The 18,301-nt window shown below is 42.2% G+C and overlaps 1 protein-coding gene across 2 annotated transcripts; it reads right to left on the bottom strand.

The window, feature by feature from the left end:
- Positions 1 to 1,621: 1,621 nt before the first annotated feature.
- LOC115781849 (tyrosine-protein phosphatase non-receptor type 5) lies at positions 1,622 to 17,318 on the bottom strand. Of its 2 annotated transcripts, none has more exons than XM_030731732.1 (14): positions 17,211 to 17,318; positions 12,857 to 12,963; positions 10,624 to 10,897; positions 7,584 to 7,706; positions 7,354 to 7,449; positions 6,843 to 7,099; positions 6,516 to 6,708; positions 6,002 to 6,086; positions 5,693 to 5,772; positions 5,379 to 5,516; positions 5,180 to 5,290; positions 3,265 to 3,425; positions 2,922 to 3,035; positions 1,622 to 1,993 (listed from the first exon to the last, which is right to left on the bottom strand). In XM_030731732.1, exons 3-14 carry the CDS (start codon positions 10,888 to 10,890, stop codon positions 1,900 to 1,902), a joined length of 1,719 nt encoding a protein of 572 aa, XP_030587592.1. In that variant the 5' UTR covers positions 10,891 to 10,897; positions 12,857 to 12,963; positions 17,211 to 17,318; the 3' UTR covers positions 1,622 to 1,899. The 2 variants fall into 2 exon arrangements, with proteins under 2 accessions (XP_030587592.1, XP_030587591.1); XM_030731731.1 differs by lacking the exon at positions 17,211 to 17,318 and adding an exon at positions 17,019 to 17,147.
- Positions 17,319 to 18,301: the final 983 nt, after the last annotated feature.

The raw sequence follows: 18,301 nt of genomic DNA, 5'->3' as shown, positions 1-18,301 counted from the left end.
CACAGATAGAATAGAGTGGGGACTGCGTAAAAACTCAGTCTGAGGTAAAATTCTCCAAGAAAACGATAAAAACGTACACAGAAAGCAAAGCATATTAAAGCAAAGCCTAAAGACCTAAAGTAATAATACTGAAGACTGAACATAATCTATTTATCTTCTGTACTGTAAGGTAACTTAGGTAGTTGTCACATTTTGTTCCGTTAAATCTTGCAATATAAACCGATGGTTTGATCCACAGTATGAGCTACATTCCATCATGGTGTAAACGGAAATATACACAAGGCATCTACTCGAAAGGATTGTATCAAAATGTTCTAAAAATATCTCTGGTTGGTTTCACAAAAGCAAACTGTATCAAAAGCATTGGCCGAGAGCAAGCAATAATAGTAGGCTTAAACCCTTTTACACAACAAAAAGCAGGACAACCAATCACGTCGCTTTGATTGTGGACCTATGGAGTCCCATACAGCACATGCAATCCATTAAACTCAACACAATCAAAACACAATACAGGAAATAAAAATAACTTTTACAACTGAACATCAGAGAGACAACCTTTGTTGGTCTATTGTGCTTCATACAGATTAGGCCTGGCCTGTCTATACAACAATCATGGGCTTCTTACTTCACAGATGTGTTCAAGCTACTATTTAAAGCAGAGGCATTGCAGAACTTGAAACTCTGAGGGCAACAAGCTTCATGATAGAAACAGGACATTTGCAAGAATATCCTTATATTTATGGTGTATTTTTTTATGCAACATTTTTTGCTTTCCTCTTCATTAAATCCTCCTGTGTGTGTCACTGGAAACATCGATTGTGCACATTGGATTCTCCAGAGCTCCTGCATTGATTTTTTCTAATGGTGTGATTCTATTTCTGGCCTCTGTCCCCTCAGTATCCCTTGCTCTGTGACGCCTCTGAGTTAATGTCTATGTGGCCTTAATGCAGAAGTTGTTTACTGTAAACATCACGGGCCATGAGGACTGCACAGGCAGCATGGTAAAACTGTAATACTGTAGATTGCACAGAAATCCTAATTAGTTAATTAATAACCTAATTGTTATACATTCCTATGTTCCATAACATTGCACATGCCTTTAATGAACACTTAGCACCATGCAACCTGAAGATGAGGTGACTCTTGAATGCAGCAAAAGTTGAGACAGGCCTTCTGTAATGTTTTTTTTTTTTTTTTTACATTAAAATTGAGAGTCGGTGAGACGCTAGACGTCATTTACTGTTACTTACATTTCATATGAACTTTTATATCAATATAGTTAAATATTTGGCTGGCATTTGATTATCTCTGTAGATTTAAACTATGCTGGCACTTATACTGTAAAGGGCCCTTATTGTTAACACATACTTTCTTTAATTTCCTTACAGTAAACTCACACCACTGCAGGCAATCTGATTATACTTCACTTCCAGTTTAACCTTTTGATAACTGTATAATCCTTACATGAGGAAGCTGATTTAGACCAAGTACAAAACAAGGCCTTGGTGACAGAGACTAATGTACAGTGGTGTGATGGAAACCTCAGCAGTGCAAATGAAATGAAGGCGAGAGTGCTGGCTTGGATTATTTTGGGCCTGACTGCTGCAATTTACCAAGAAAATGTGGATCAATAGGACTGCGTTACTACAATTTTTTTGGGTGGGGTGGGGGTGGGGTATCTCAAATCACACGTCCTCTATGTTTGTTCTGGTCAACCACACACAATTAGGACAGAGTCAGTCCTGTCTGAGTGAGCCTGACTTGAGTGAAGAGATTAAGATGGTCGGAACTTGTTAAAGGGTGAGATTGAGATGATGCTAGGTACAGTGGTGCATACCACCTGAGGCGGATACGTGTACAGTGGTGTGTCTCAGTCTGGGTGTGGCCGTCGCGCTCACTCTACTCCTCAGCAGTTTGAGACAGCTGTTTCTCATACAGGCTGAGGACGTGATGCACAAACTGGTACTGCTCACACGTCTGTATCATGCCACCCCTGAAAACACACACAGGCACACACAAACACACACACACACACGCAAATAATATTATGGCTTGTTGTGTAGTTAATTGATCTAACAGTGATATATTTTTTAGTATGTTATTTAGTACTAATTAGCAGTCTATGGATGCAGTTTGCACCCTTCACTTATTGCCGTCTCACGGGTAATTAAAAAAAAGAACAATGAGGACCTCGTGGTCTTTGGGTGATTGTCAGTGGGATTCTTCCTCACAGAGGAGGAAACTTTGACATTGCATTTGACTTTAGTCAAAACAAAATGTCAAATGCGCATATATCTAACTTGACCAAAATAGTGAACAGACATTGCCAAAAATTCAGTTTAGTCTAGTTCCTCACATTGCTTTCAGTCAAACTTTCTATATTTTTTCATGAGCCTTTTTGCTGTATTGAAGTAAAACTGGGTCGCCTTTTTTTTTTTTTTTTTTTTTAACAGCTCCAGTAAAAAAATAAAATGCAGTACATTAGCCGTGACATCTTGACTTGTCAAACACAGGTATAACCAATAGCACTAATAATGGCTGCTTTCATTGTGGGTGTACTAATGTGCATGATGGCTCACTTGGGATGGTACCTCACATAAATAATATTATTAGTAACACCCATGCTTGCTGTTTTCTGACTGAAAAGTGAGTAAAGGTGAAAATTTCATTTAATGCTTACAGGACTTCTGATGAGGCATTTTTTGAATGTGTGCATTTGATGAACAATAACTTAAAAGGTTTGATGACCCTCTTTTAACCAGAGGTTCAATGATCTCAACAACATTTTCACTCTCTTATTAACGCCATAACTACCCAGCTTGTGATTTGGAGCGACATCAAATCAAACTACGTCAGCTGAGCTTTCATGCCAGAACTAAAGATAGGCATGAGCACAGATAAGAACTCTAAGCATATCTCACCTGTCCAGACGGAGCTGGCAGGTGGTTCTCAGGATGTCAACTACACCCTCAGTTCTCAGCTGCTTGCACAGGATGGAGGTGGCGATGAAGCAGCCAGTTCGACCAATTCCAGCACTGCAAAGAAAAAGTTGGATAAGAGGAAATTAGATGGATTTCTGTATTAATTAGAACTGAACCCACCAATTTGAGTAAAAGTAAATCCTCCAAGAAATCAGAAAATGGGGAACTAGAAGTAAGAAAACACAAATACTCAAGTGGATTTTAAGTTTCTCTAGTGGGAAAAAGCAGCAAAAACAGATACTCTTTAATGCTCCCAATATTACAAACAACTTTAGCACTTTACCTGCAGTGGACAATTATAGGGCCACTGGAGGGCGGGGCTTCCTCACGTGCCCTTTCCACTTCCTGCACCAGCTCCAGCAGGGGTGGAGCCTTGTCCGGGGTCTTCTGATCAGGCCAGGAGGTGTACCAGTACTGCCGCAGAGTGCGCTCCTCTTCCCCGCACTGGTCCATGCACACAGACAGTGACACAGATGTCATCATACCATGCACACAGAGAGCACCTGTTGCTCTGCATGCTTGACCAAACTGTTACCTTGTGGTGTAATGGTGCAAAAGAAAAAAAAAAAAAGAAAAAAAATGGCTGAATGAATTCCCTGAATGTCAGTCTTCCAATAATTATGAATCCTATAAGATAAACAACATAACCACAGGAGATGAATAATCAACAAGCTTTTAACTCAGTGCACAGTTACATAATGACCCCCTGGTGCTCAGCAATCAGATGCAGGCTGCATTTACTGAATTATCTTGTTTTGTTTGCTAAGTGCCAATGCCACCATAACCCCAAATTAAAAATAAAGCACCATCATGAACACATGAATGGAACACTGAGCAAACCACCTCCCAGCACTCATATCTGTGGTGATAAATTACTGGATAGATTATGAAAATTTGATATGTGTTTTTATTTTTTATAAACACTTATTGGAACATGTTTTTTGTTATGTTGAAAACATGAGATGATCTTCTGTGGTGTTTTTGTAATATTAATTGAGATCGTCTAAACAGTGTATTTAATGGTGCACACGCGTGTCAACAGATGCAGGTAAGAGCAGTTAATCAAAAGGCACTATTTTCTGATTTAAATTGTAGCCATGGTTTTGCTTGTGAGAGCTGCCTCTAACATTTGAATTTAAATGGGCACCCAGGTGATGGAATTTCATTTGAGTGCCTTCATTTGAAAATTAAACACAAAATTTTAACATGTCTTTGCAGAAATTGCATTCTTGTAACTCTGAATATAACATGAAGTACACTTTCAGTGCTTTTTTTTTTTTTTTTTTCAGTGTTTCTTCCAAACTTTGGAATTAGACGTGTGAAGGATTGGTGACCAGGGTATACCCCGCCTGGGCTGAGAGAGAGAGAGAGAGAGAGAGAGAGAGAGAGAGAGAGAGAGAGAGAGAGAGAGAGAGAGAGAGAGAGAGAGAGAGAGAGAGGAGAAGACGAATTCCAAAAGTTTATCAAGGCATCATTCAGGATAATGCCAGAGAGGCTTTCTGAGATTACCTGCTAATGGTAACATTTGCTGCTTTAAGCACATTAGCATACAGATGGCAGAGCTTAACTTCTACACTTCTGTGCCTAATTACATTCAAAACCTGGCTGTGAACCCTGAGTTTTATTTAATGCATGTATTTGACACTATGAGCACCAGAAAAAAACAATTAAAAAGGCTATTGAGTTAATTTCCAGTTCTATATTTTTTCTAATAGCTTTGTATAATTCACAGTTTGAAATAATCATTATTTATGTTATACTGGGCTTTGTGCAGCCACTTGAGTTCAGTTAATCTTTTGTCTTGCCTTTAAGTCAACTTTCTTCTGATTGGCTGCCCCTTGCAAACAGAACATGTCAACAGCAGGTAGGTGGGGCTTATGTACTCACAGCCAGAGCTGTGCATGAGACCACACTGACATCTGTCTGGAGCAGACTGTTTAGAGCAGACCCTGGCTTTTGGCTCACAGGGATTAGGTTTACATATGTTTACCTAAATGAAACTTTGACCATGTTTAACATGAGTATCCACTACTGCGACAGTATGACAGAAAAAAAGAAATCTAAAAGACCCCCTTTAAGTTTATTTCCATTGTTTCATATGCATATCATTAGTTTAGTTTAAGCCGACCCATTTACTAGTTAACTGAAGTGGTGTTGTATTCTTCACCCTTTGTATTTGACATATTACTGACAGTTACCTTCAGAGTAAACACCCTCAGACTGTAGTCATCCTCCTGGGTCACCTTGACCACAGTGATCTCAATGCCCTCATGTGTCACAGTGTCCTCGGGCCAGTACTCAGCACATTTCTATGAGAAACAATGGACACAGAAAGTTTTTCTGGTTAATATTTAGCATATTAAATGGCGTTTATCCAATAATGCTTCAAACAATTACTTCATTCTTCTCTTCTAGGTTGGTGATCATCACTATGATTGGGGTTCTCTCTTGCCACACCATCCTCCAGAAATCCCCCACTGTGTTCACAGTGGGTCCCTGGGTAGCAATGTATGCACACTCCTCACCCCCATAACCCTGTACACACATGCACACACACACACACACACACACACACACACACACACACACACACACACACACACACACACACACACACACACACACACACACACACACACATAAAGTTATTTTGTTACCATTACATATCAAAGTCATAAAAAATAGCTGCATCACAGTACATTTTCACTTACTTTAAGATAATTAGCATTGATATAGGTAGAGAGAAAATCATCTTCATCCTGTGACTTCAAGATCACTCTGCTGTGTGTATCTGCAGGTGGACAGTGTGACATTATCATATTTAATAGACAGGGGGACTGTAATATAAAGATAGCAGCAGAAGAAGTTGGAAGAAATTGCTGCGCATTCATTTATTCTGTAACTCATCTTACAGCTGCATATTTAGTGAAAGAGGATGTGAAATTATTTAAGATAATCAGCATAAAAATTTGTTAGCTTCATCTGTTTATAGTAACTGCTTGTGTGACAGCTGTACTCACTGGGTAAAATGGTTTTGTAGCGGTTCTTTCTCACCAGCCCTGGGTAATTGTACTCCTTAGGGTCCACAAAGTTCATGGGAGTTTCCTGCCAATGAACAATGAGTGCAACTAAAATCAGTCATTACAGAAATGGGGAAGTCCAAACCTTACCTTCTACAAAACAACAATAATATTGAAACATATTAAGTCATTCACAGCTTCTCACACTGAACCATTGCTGTCTTATTGTGCATGTAGACAGTGTGTATATGAATCTGAATGCACATTTTTCAGCCCAGCAGACACTGGAATTTTCTGTATGTAAAAAAAAAGCTTGCATCCCTCCATCCTTCGCCCACTAACAGGCAGTAGAAAAGCTTACGGGTGTGTGCAGAGCTCTGATGGGTGTGTGTGGGTGTGTGCATTTGTGTTTTCGTCTCTGTGTGTGTGTGTGTACGTCTTTTCCGGTGAGTCTCTGTTCATTTCATATTAATCTCGAGCACGTAGGTGGGTGAGCTACTGTTGCTGCACTCACATAAAACTCAGCCTGCAGGCTCTGGTCATCCATGGCCCTTGTGTGTAGCATGGCAGGGGTCAAAATGTGCGTTCCCTGTCGGAGATACTCCTGGGCTGACTGGTCTCTGGGAGAGAGTTGGGCTCCATAGCCGTAGGGCTCTGTGCAGCCTGGTGTGCACATATCCAAGGTCAGGGAAACATTGGAGCCTCTCCTGTGTGATTCAGACAGTCAGACAAATGCATATATATGCATTACTAATGAATGGATACAGTGTAAGTCTCCCAGCAGATACAAACAAACATAAATGCAAACATTTTCTCTTGCTTCTCTATGGTCTATTCTAACCTCTCCTGAAGCCCCACTGGTGTAACAGTAAGGGTGGCAGCATCTCCCTCTGTCCTGGTGTCTGTGCCCATGTCAAAGACTGGAGTCTGGGGCACAGGGTCCAGGTCTATCAGATCCTCCTGGGCATCTGTCCACTCTGACAAGGTGAAAGAGGGCTGGCGGCTCACAGACTGACGACGATCGCCAATGTCCCTCGACACAGTTCCTGATGACCACAAGCCAGTGCCATAACACCACTTGCACACCATGTGGATGATCTGAGGAGGGAAGAGAAGACAAAAAAAGCAGTGAAGTTCTCAGTCAATAAGAAAATTGATCAAACAAACAGCAACAGGTCTCCACATTAGGAAACAACTGATTCAGATGGCACACCTTTCTTTTGAAGACTTCTTTTCTTTATAATAAATAACACGAATCCAGCATACACATTAAATTAAATGACCAAAAGTTTGAAACGTTTGCATAGAAAAGAGTTTTGTATGGGAAATGAAGGATCAATCCAGTGTTTTACCATGACAACACAGATGGCCACGCCGATGCCTGCGGTGCCATGGACAATCCAATTATGCTCTGTGGTGTTTACCACCTCCCTCATCAACACCACTGACTGGCCAGTGCAGTGAAACACAGAGAGAGAATGAGTTAATCAGACATAGTTGAATGCTTCACATCCTTTTAAACAGCTGTTTGTTCTCCACCCAGAATAAAAAGCTGTCAGTCATATTCAGGACTGATACTTACGTCCATTCCAAAAATCGGGTGGCAGGGTAGGATGAACCCCAGGTAGAAGTCAATGACCTGCAGGGCTTTGTAGATGGAAGAGAGTGGCCCATTTCCTTCGACCACAAAAAACACCCAGTACCCCTGGGGGGAGAGAAAGAAAGAAAGGCAGATTGTCATTGCTCCAGTCTTTCATGCACTGGTAATCAGGCAGCGGCCACTCTCAGGTGAAAAGCGAGTGGAAAAGATAAGAAGATGGCCCATTACACACAGGAATAAAAAAAAAATATGTAAATTGACCACATACAGTTTAGTGTCATAATCATGGCTGCATTTACGAGGCTTTTTTATTTACGAATGGTAATCTTGCACCTGTCCTTTTTTCTGTATGAATGAATCAAACATGAAGTCAACAAAGACAGAAACAAGAAAAGGGAATTAATAGTGAAGAGGTGTCAAATTTTAGCCTCATCTACCCACACACCCCAGTTTTTTTCCAACTAGGAAGCACTTCAAGCAAATATGAAAATGCAATCAAGCATATGAAAAGGAAATTAAAGGTCAAGTTGAGAGAACACCTCATGCTTAAGTGTTAAAGTGTCATTTGCATTGGTGATATTGCAGTGAACAGTTTATCTGTTTACCTACTGAGCTGAAAATCAAACATGACCTAAACCAGGGGTCGGCAACCCGCGGCTCCGGAGCCGCATGCGGCTCATTCAGGCTTAATCTGCGGCTCTGTGCGGCTCATGGAAGTAAATTATAAGTATCCAATTGAAGTGTATTTTATTTTTGTCAGTTCGGTTTTTGTTGTAGTTTTAAATTGGAACATTATTGTGATCTTGAAATATTAAAATAAAATCATTTTATTTATCTGTTTTTGTTTCTCAATATATGCGTCACCCGCAGTAGCCGCTACCGGCTTCCAGTAGTATTTGCGGCTCTCACTGTTTTGTTTTCCATGGAAATGGGGCTCAAATGGCTCTTTCCGGATTACAGGTTGCTGACCCCTGACCTAAACCATACTCTGAGAAAAGCAGACAGAGTATGTTTTAGCTCATGTTTGATTTTCAAGAAAAGCAAACCCTCCTCCTTAAGTGTTATTGTGGTGGAGGGGTTTCTATGTCCCAGTGGTCCCAGGAGCTATGTTGTCTGGGGGCTTGTCCCCCTGGTAGGGTCTCCCATGGCAAATTGGCCCTGGGTGAGGGGCCAGACAAAGAACGATTCAAAGACCCCTATGGAAGAGTCACCAAGGGAACTGTTTACCCTGCCCAGGATAGGGTTACTGGAGCTAGGCATGGGAAGGGAGCTCAAGGGAGATCGTCTGGCCCGTGGTGCCCAGCTGGGCGCAGCCCGAAGAGAAGACATGGGCCCACCCTCCTGTAGGCCCACCACCTGCAGGAGGCATCATTAGGGTCGGGTGCAATGTGTATCGGGCAGTGGCTAAGGGCAAAGGCCCTGGCGGACCAATCCCTGGCTATCAAGACTGGCTATCGGGACATGGATTGTCATCTTTCCAGTGGGGAAGGAGCCTGAGCTAGTGCGTGAGGTCGAGAGATACTGGCTAGATATAGTTGGGCTTACCTCAACGCATGCCCTGGTCTCTGAAACCAGTCTCCTGGAGAGGGGCTAGACTTTGTGCCAGTCTAGAATTGCCCTCGGTGAGAGGCAGTGGAATTCCTGAAGGCTCTGGATGTTGTAGAGCTGTCTTGGTTGACATGCCTCTGCAATATCGTGTGGAGAACTGGGGCGGTGCCACTGGATTGGCAGACTGGGGTGGTGGTCCCCATCTTTAAGAAGGGAGACTGGAGGGTGTGCCCCAACTATCACACTCCTCAGCCTCAGCCTCCCCGGTAAGGTCTATGAGCGTCCGTCCATTAGTCGAACCTCGGATTCAAGAAGAACAATGTGGATTTCGTCCTGGTCGCGGAATGCTGGACTAGCTCATTATCCTCTCAAGGATATTGGAGTGTCCGTGGGAGTTTGCCCATCCAGTCTCCATGCGTTTTGTGGACTTGGAGAAGGCCTTCCACTGCGTCCCTCGGGGTATCCTGTGGGTGTTAGACATTGTCAGGACTGCCCTTTGTCACCAATTCTGTTCATAATTTTTATGGACAGAACTTATGGGCATAGCCAAGTGGCAGAAGGCTTCTGCCTTGGTGGCCTCAGAATCTCATCTCTGATTTTTGTGGATGATGCAGTCCTCTTGGCTTCATCAGGTGGTGGCCTCTGGCTCACAGTGGAATGGTTCGCTGCTGAGTATGACATGGCTGGCACGAGAATTAGCACCCATAAGTCTGAGGCCATGGTCCTCAGCCAGAAAAGGGTGCAGTACCTACTCTGGCTCAGGGACAAGTTGCTGCCCCAGGTGTAGGAGTTTAAGTATCTCGGGGTCTTGTTCATGAGTGACAGGACAATGGAGTGGGAAATTGACAGACGGTTTGGGGCTGCATCCGCAGTGATGCAGTTGTGGTAAAGAGGTAGCTGAGTGTAAAAGCGAAGCTGTCGATTTACCATTCAATCTATGTCCCTGCCCTCAACTATGGTCATGAGCTTTGGGTAGTGACCAAAAGAATGAGATCGTGAATACAAACGGCAGAAATGAGCTTCCTCCGAAGGATGGCTGATTTCTCCCTTAGAGATAGGGTGAGGAGTGCAGCCATTTGGGATGGGCTCAAAGTAGAGTCGCTGCTCCTTCACATTGAAAGGAGCCAGTTGAGGTGGCATCTGACTAAGATGCCTCCTGGGCGCCTCCTGGGCGAGGTGTTCTGGGCATGTTTTACTGGGAGGAGGCCCCGGGGCAGACCCAGGACACGCTGAAGAGATTATATCTCTTGGCTGGCCTGGGAATGCCTTGGGGTCCCCCCGGATGACCTGGTGGAGGTGGCTGGAGAGAGGGAGGTCTGGGCTTCTCTGCTTAGGCTACTGTCCCCACGACCTGCCCCCCCCCCCCCCTTCCCGGATAAGCAGAAGACAATGGATGGATGGATGGATGGATGGATGGATGGATGGATGGATGGATGGATAGAAAAGCAGATATGGGAGAGCCTGATTCACATACCATGACTTGGGAGGCAATGAACAGTGCTGCACAGCAGTGGAGCTCAATCACCAGTGCGTACACTTTACGTAGAAACACTTCCTCTTGGGGGTGTTGGCCTTCAGTGTGTCCCTCTTTACATTCCAATAGCCTGTCTTTTTTAAGGGCTCCATCACCAATTTTTTCAGTCTTTGTAGGCTCATCTAACCAGACAGGGTCTTCATCAGGCCTCAGGAAGATAGAGTCCTCGGTGTGGGAACGAGTGGAGCTACTCAGCCGGCGGGTCATGATGCCCCTGTTGAATGAGGTTCCTTTGTGTTAAAAGGTCTTTCATATGTGATCACCAGGTAGCTTATGGATCAGATTTTAAATGCATTTGGTTAACATGTATTTATTATTAGGTATTATGTGTGCCATATTATGTACATTATCTGAAAATAATACCAAAAAATACTGAGTCCAGTTTTGACTGTTTAACATTTTAAAATGCAGACAAATGGCAATACTGCTGGTGTTTCTTAATGGTTTTTATAGCTTTGGAGACCTTTGACAGGATCTTAAACTTTTTAACACCTGGTGTTAGCAACAGGTAATATGCAGATGTACTTGTGAACTCACAGCTTTACTCTTTTTCTGCTTTTGTGGATGATAAAATGTCTAGGCCATAATTTTCAGCCTCACCAGGACTACATACTGATTTTTATTGTGCTATCTGTGTTTGTCACATTGTGTGTGTCTAATGTGTGCTTCTAAATGAGCGTGTATATGACAAAAAGGGTTGCATTTATTCCACAGGTCTATTCAAATGTACAGCTAAGCAGCACAGAGTGCCTCTCATCTCCGGATCCTCTTGTCTCCCTTAGATTGGACTTCATTGTATGAATGTGTGTGTGTGTGTGTGTGTGTGTGTGTGTGTGTGTGTGTGTGTGTGTGTGTGTGTGTGTGTGCGTGCGCACACGTGTGTGTGTGTGTGTGTGTGTGTGTGTGTGTGTGGAGGGTGTCTGTATTTGAGAGAGAGAGAGAGGGAGAGAGGCTCCATTGTGGAGAAATGAGTCAGGGGTAGCATGTTTACAGCCCTGTCCGTCACCTTGGCAACAGAGTGGCTCTCATCCCTCTCATCCGTCCTGAGCATTATCATCAACTGACACACACCTCTATGTATCAGTCAGCAGTGTATTCAATGCTCTTTTCTGCTCTGTACTTTTATCATTCAACCATATATATATATATATATATATATATATATATATATATATATATATATATATATATATATATATATATATATATATATATATATATATATATATATATATATATATATACCCTTTAATGGTGCCACATTTGTAAGGAAAAGGCATTTGTTGAGCAGCAGAGTTGAGTACTGTATGTGGGCTATGCCCATGAAAAACTTGCCAAATTTTCTCTGCCAATGCCAAACAGCTTATTCTGCTATTGACTCTATTGACTGTTTATTGGATTGGATGGTTAAAGTCTGAAGAAACAAGACATATTGGCAATTGTGCTATGTATTCATTTAACCAACAGGGGCCTCAGTAGCATGTGGAAGAACTACACACAGTCACAACAGTCTGGCAGCCTCCTTCTCATGCTGGTCACCAGCTTGGTCACATACTGGTGTGGGATGGTATCCCATTCTTCAACCACCATTTGTCATAAGTCAGGTTGCTCACTCTGGCACCTAAGATGATCCCACAAGTGTTCAATAGGATTGAGGTCAGGAGTGCAAGCAGGCCATTCCATCCTGTCCACTCCCAAATTCTCGAAGTAGTCTCTGATAAAACCCACTATGTGAGGGCAAACGTCATATTGGAGAACAGAGTTCAGTACCAGACCGTGAAGATATGGGATTGCCAGTGGTTGCAGAATCTCATCTCAAAATCTACATTGAGATTGCCTCCAATGATTACAAGCCTGACTTTCAGCACCTGGGATACCAGAAGCTCAATGATATGAGATTTATTGCCAAGAAGAATTGTTGCAACAAAGAAATAATCAACCAAACACAAATTTCCTTTCTTTTTGTGCTAATTTATAAGTGTGTGTGTGTGTGTGCACCACATGGTTTGTGTGGATGTGTGAATGTCACTTTGGTCTGAATGTGTTACTGATAGCTAAATTGGTCATGAGTGAGTTTGGAACAAGTTTTCATCAATGACTAAAAATGCAAGGGTACAACTTCTCTGTTTGCCTGTTTTCCAACATTAAGGAGCAATAAAGTCAAATGACTCACCAATGAGATGGCAAAGAACTAGCAGGGGAGTCACATCACATGATCAAGGTAAATCCTGTATTCTGTGGCATCTGGTCATAGTCAGTCATTGTGAGGCAGAGTCAGTTCTGAAAGACACAAGAGAGTGGCTAAACATTTTAGCTTGGGGGCTTACATTCAAAATTAAGGTTAGCAAAATGGTAAAAACACAGGAATAACAGCTGCAAATGTCCTAAACATGATCCAAATCTTTCCAACGTCCAGGGCAAAAAAATAAAAGAAAGAGAAACTAAGTGGCTAAAACTTGTTCCTTAAACAGCCATGTGACGCCGTCTGTGACAGCCTGTCAATCCTCATAGATACCCATGTTTAAATGTTTAGAACATGGTACAAAATATAGCTTTATGAGTCACCTGTTGTGCAAAACCTTAAAGGGATGCATGGTTCAGGGTTTGACCTCTTTAAATGATAATTGGGTGTTAATGCTGCCACTGAAGCAGTGAACTGGATTGTTTGACAGTTTGTGATGGTGCCTTTCAGACTATTAATAATACAATTATCTGAGGAACAATACAGATTGTACTGTGAGCCCATCCCAGAAGCTTTTGCTCCAGTTTTGTTGAATGAAACTCTACCATGTTATTAGTATGTTACTTACCCGAGTCTGTGTGATGTACTCTTACAGTTCATGGATAAAAATTTGCTCGCTGGTAACTCCACCCTCCTGTCTAAATATGGCAACTTCTGACTCTAAAATACAACATGGCAACAGCCTTCAAAATATCAGTTTACAAACCAGTGAGTGATGACATGGTGGCTACAGCCATTGTTTTCAAAGTCTATGATATATAGTACAGTGAAAAATTCAACTGGTAACATTGAGAGACACTAAAAGAGGGTTGGTAATTCAGCTTTCTCTAATGATGGATCAGAGTAGCACCCTTGTCGGCTCCCAGCTGTGCGTTCATGAGCGGAGGATGGTGATGTAAGGTGACACAGTAAACTGTCAATATTTCTTCCCCACTCTTTCTTTCCCTGCCTCTCTCTGCATCCCTAAGAGGCAGGGATGATTCAAGCCAGACTAAGTAGACACCCTCAGAAATACATTCAGATTGCTCCAGTCGAATCAGTATGCATGATGAAGCCGAGCGTGTTCTGCTTTCCTCTCCTCTCTACCGTTTCTCCTCCTCTCCTTATGTGCCACTGGACCCTGTTGAACGAATGGGGTGAGCTCAGCGGAATATGAGACCACACCAGTAGCAGGAGCTTCGTGTGTGTGTGTGTGTGTGTGTGTGTGTTGAGTGCAGGTGTTGAACAGAGGGAAGCTGCTTTGAGTCCGTTTCTTTCTCTCTTTGCTTGCTGTGAAGGTGGTTTTGAAGTGATGACGCCAGTTAGACCGGCTTGTAGCCATGGCAATGTGCATACATACAATGTACACACATACATAAAGTACACACACACACACACATGCGTGCGCATACACATACAGGCATAGATTGTGTTGTATAAGAGACTTTCAGTGTGCTTCCATTTTTCAACAATAGGTGGACAGGTAGAAGAGTGGATGAAGGGATGAATGGGAGGAAGAGCAACTCTTTTTTTGTGTGAAGGTTGTCTGAAGCAATGACGCAGTGAGGTTGGCGTTTTGGTAACTGTGGCAACTAGCATACTGTAGTGTGTGTGCATACACACACACACGCACACACACACACACACACACACACACACACACACACACACACACACACACACACACACACACACACACACAGGCATAGACTTGTCAGATATGCTGCATGAAAAATGAAAAACACAAACATACATCTGCACTGGGAGAGCAGTGACAATATTCACGTTTGTTCTAAGAAAAAAAAAATCCTGCCTCTCTTTGCTTTTATTCTTTGAGGTAAATATTTCTGTTTTTCTGCCACTTGCTTTGTCTCAGGGCTTGTTTGGTGAACCGTCTGGTACATTTAACCCAAGCAGTCACTAGGATTTCAGAAACACAGAGGTCACGACTCCTCTTCTCCTACTCACTTATTAGTCATTACTCCAACATTAGTAATTCTTTAGACACTAACTCAGAGGTTTCTCATTACTTTCAGATTATGGTACAATTTATGTTATTTACATTTTTGATGAACTCTTGTCTCTGATGTTACAGAAAAAGACATGAATGTGAATATTGATGGATGCGTGGTATGAAAATGAGGATTAAATACTTGCTATAACTCCTGCTTTCCCGTAAACTTTAAGGGTGAAGTAATCCGGAATGAATGAGTAACTGAGGCAGCACAATGCACTGTGTGCTGAAAATGGGGAGTTATATTGATTTATGGAAAAATATGAACCTGTACTAACTCTAAACCTGGTTTGCTATGTTATTATGTTTTATTTCCTAACATGCTGTACGTAAATGTGAAGATAGATTTTTTCATAGGAGGAAGAAAATGGATGGATGGATAGTACAGAAAATACTGGGGTCATGTACTGAGTGTCTAACAGTTTATATGTTCTCAGCTATAAGCTATTCAGTTACACTGTAATCATTTAACAAAAACATCAACCCAAAGCCCTTTAGTGCAGCTGTTTTGTGACAGTCATATTTGGTATCTTTGCAAATGTCTGACTCTTCCTTAGGATTTAAAATAAAGCTTTGTGGCTTTGAAGAGTGAACATTGCCACTGATAATATCTAGAAACTAAGAAAATGTGGGTTTTTAGCTGATATATGATGCTGCTACAGTATACAAAATATCACTGCTAATAGTTCAGACACACAATGAAAATTAAAGGTGTTATTCAAAATCAAATTGCCTAAATCATTTACCTGAGCAGTGAGCTCAGTCCAAGTGAATTTAAAGCAAATAAGTCAAACCTGATTATAGATTGAGCCTCATTCCTTGCTGAAGGTCTACTGTCCTTGGGTCCTTACAAACACCACCCCCACAGTCTTCAAATAGAGTATGCGCATAGTGTTTCCATTGATCTGCATCCATTCAAGAACCCACCGTCCAACAGAGTCTAAACCGAGCCATGCAATATGCCTATGGCCTCTGTCCCAGAAGGGCCATAGGACCAGGAATGAGAAGGGGCTGCCAGCTGTGTAAAGCTTTTTCCTGCAATCAGGAACGAAGGGAATTAAAGTGGTGACAGCTGGCGTGTGCTTTAATGGATATTCCTGATGCTCCCAGTATCTCTGTGTGGAAAAGTAATAAGTCCAAATCTGCTTTTCTGCTCTGTTTTTTTTTTTTTTAAATGTTTGTTGGACGTGCTTCCATCGTTACAGTAAAATTCTCATGTATACTATGTGGCAGATTTTCTGTGTCCAGGAGAATCAAAGTGAATAAAGAGCGAGTATTGAGTGTGTTGCTGAAGTGCTCATATGGCAGAGAGACGAGGTAAGAGGAAGCTCTTACTGAAAGTGATGATGAGATGGAAACGTGAGATAAAGTCACGAGGGCCAAGACTTGTCTCATCAACCTTTATCTCCCATACACACAGAGAAAATGTTGATATTAATACACACATTAGCCAGCAATGACCTTAAAACGAAATGCCCAGCAAACCTGCAGCATTGACTTGTATATCATAAAGACAGATAATCAATCAGCTGTATTGTTTACATACACTCCTACAATCTCTCGCAGCCGCTCCACGAGCATTTTTGAAGAGAAATCTCATTAACGCACATATAAACTTACAATTCAGCCGAAGCTGTACTGTATGAATAATTAAAATGTGCTGCATAGCAAATTGATTTACAGGCTGCTGGAGATAAATCTGGATTCCCGGTGACAAAGGATTGTGTTACACGATTGCACTGCATCAAAACACCAGTGCAGGAATGGCATTCTCTGGCAGTCATTCATACTAAGACAAAACACCATTCATATCACGTACATGGCTACGGTGAGCTAGAGCGACCACACAGTGCAGAGCTGGATGGATTAGTAATGAATCACCCAGGGAGGTGGACTGTTGCATCTCTCTCTGGTAACTCCCACATTGTCACATAGACATGATACAACACAGAGGAAATCAAGCTTTGAGTGATAAAAGAGAGGGAGAATATCCAGTTAACAGCAGCATCGATGGACCAACCTGTTGGCATAATGATCGGTTTCAATAATCTAAGAATAAACACACACATATGCAGCTCCTACATCACACACACCCCCTACCTTTTTACAGCCAGGAAAGCGCAGCGGCCATGTAAACCGTGGGGGTTTTGCTGAGGAATTGATATTCACCTCATGTCACACAGCCATGCAGGGGGAAACAGGGAGAGACAGTGGAGAGGAGAGGAGAGGAGAGGAGGGCTGGAACAGTCACTCACCCACAGCCTTAAGTCTAGTTAGGATAAGTCCTCTTACCTGGCTGAGCCCGTCTTCACATCGCCATCTGCCGCTCTGCTCCCTGCGAGCCAAACACCAGGAGCCAAACACCAAGAACCACGCCAATCCCTTTACTGGTTCTCTGTCTGGGAGATGAAGGAGTGTGTTTGCACGTAAGAAGGAGACAGACTGACAGTTAGAGACACAGAGAGTAAGAGGACACGCGTGAGACTCGAAAACAAGAATCTGCAAATATAAGATGTGTGTGTGTCTGTGAGAGGAAGAGAGATAGAGGTACAAAAGTCTGATGGGTTTCTTTTGTTTGTATCCTGGAGGAGAGAGAGAGATCCACAGGCGGCAGCTTCGTCTAGGTATATGCAGCAAGAGGCTGTACGGTAGCCTTGGCAACAGAGCCAGAATAAGGGAGAGCGAGGGAGGGAGGGAGGGAGTTAAGGAGAGAGATAGAGCCAGAGAGAGAGAGTGTGTTTATTAATCATACTGTGGAGACATAAATCTGTTAATACAGTTATATCAGGGGGCTCACCTCTAAAGGAAGGTTGCAACAAGGTAAACCATTAAGTTTTGGAGTTTAAGGATAAGCTTAGAGATATCATACATCTTAATTATTTGTCAACAAGCCCCTATAAAAAATACCAAAACCTCCAGCAAATGCATCCTGCTAATGGACTCTAGACTTTGATTTTTTTTTACCCCAGATAATAAAAATACATATTTGAGCCACAGTGTTTCAGTATTACAGTGAACAGGGCCACTGTAGTTCTCATGTGCCACCTTACTGCAAAAATTATTCACTACACCACTACACCATTAATTAAATAATCAGCGGCTAAAACAATACACCCCATTTATTTACCACTGGAGAAATATCAACTAAAGTGAGCTGTTTTGTGGGGGAAAATATATTTGTTACTAGTTTTTAAAGATTCACATCATATTTGTTACTGAATGGAGGTTGGGGCTGAGTGCTACAGAAAGGACGGAGGATGTCAACTCACGCGCAAAGAGACAAATACATTGCTCGGTCTGTTAATAATAATGATAACAGTAACAATAATAATAATAAAAATCCAGTACGTCTCCAGTAAAAAATAAAAGGTAAAATTAACATC

This window comes from Archocentrus centrarchus, chromosome 6 (genome assembly GCF_007364275.1).
Source record: "Archocentrus centrarchus isolate MPI-CPG fArcCen1 chromosome 6, fArcCen1, whole genome shotgun sequence".
NCBI lineage: Eukaryota > Metazoa > Chordata > Actinopteri > Cichliformes > Cichlidae > Archocentrus > Archocentrus centrarchus.
Note: the sequence above shows the minus strand (reverse complement) of the source record. Positions and strands in the feature narration are given on the sequence as shown.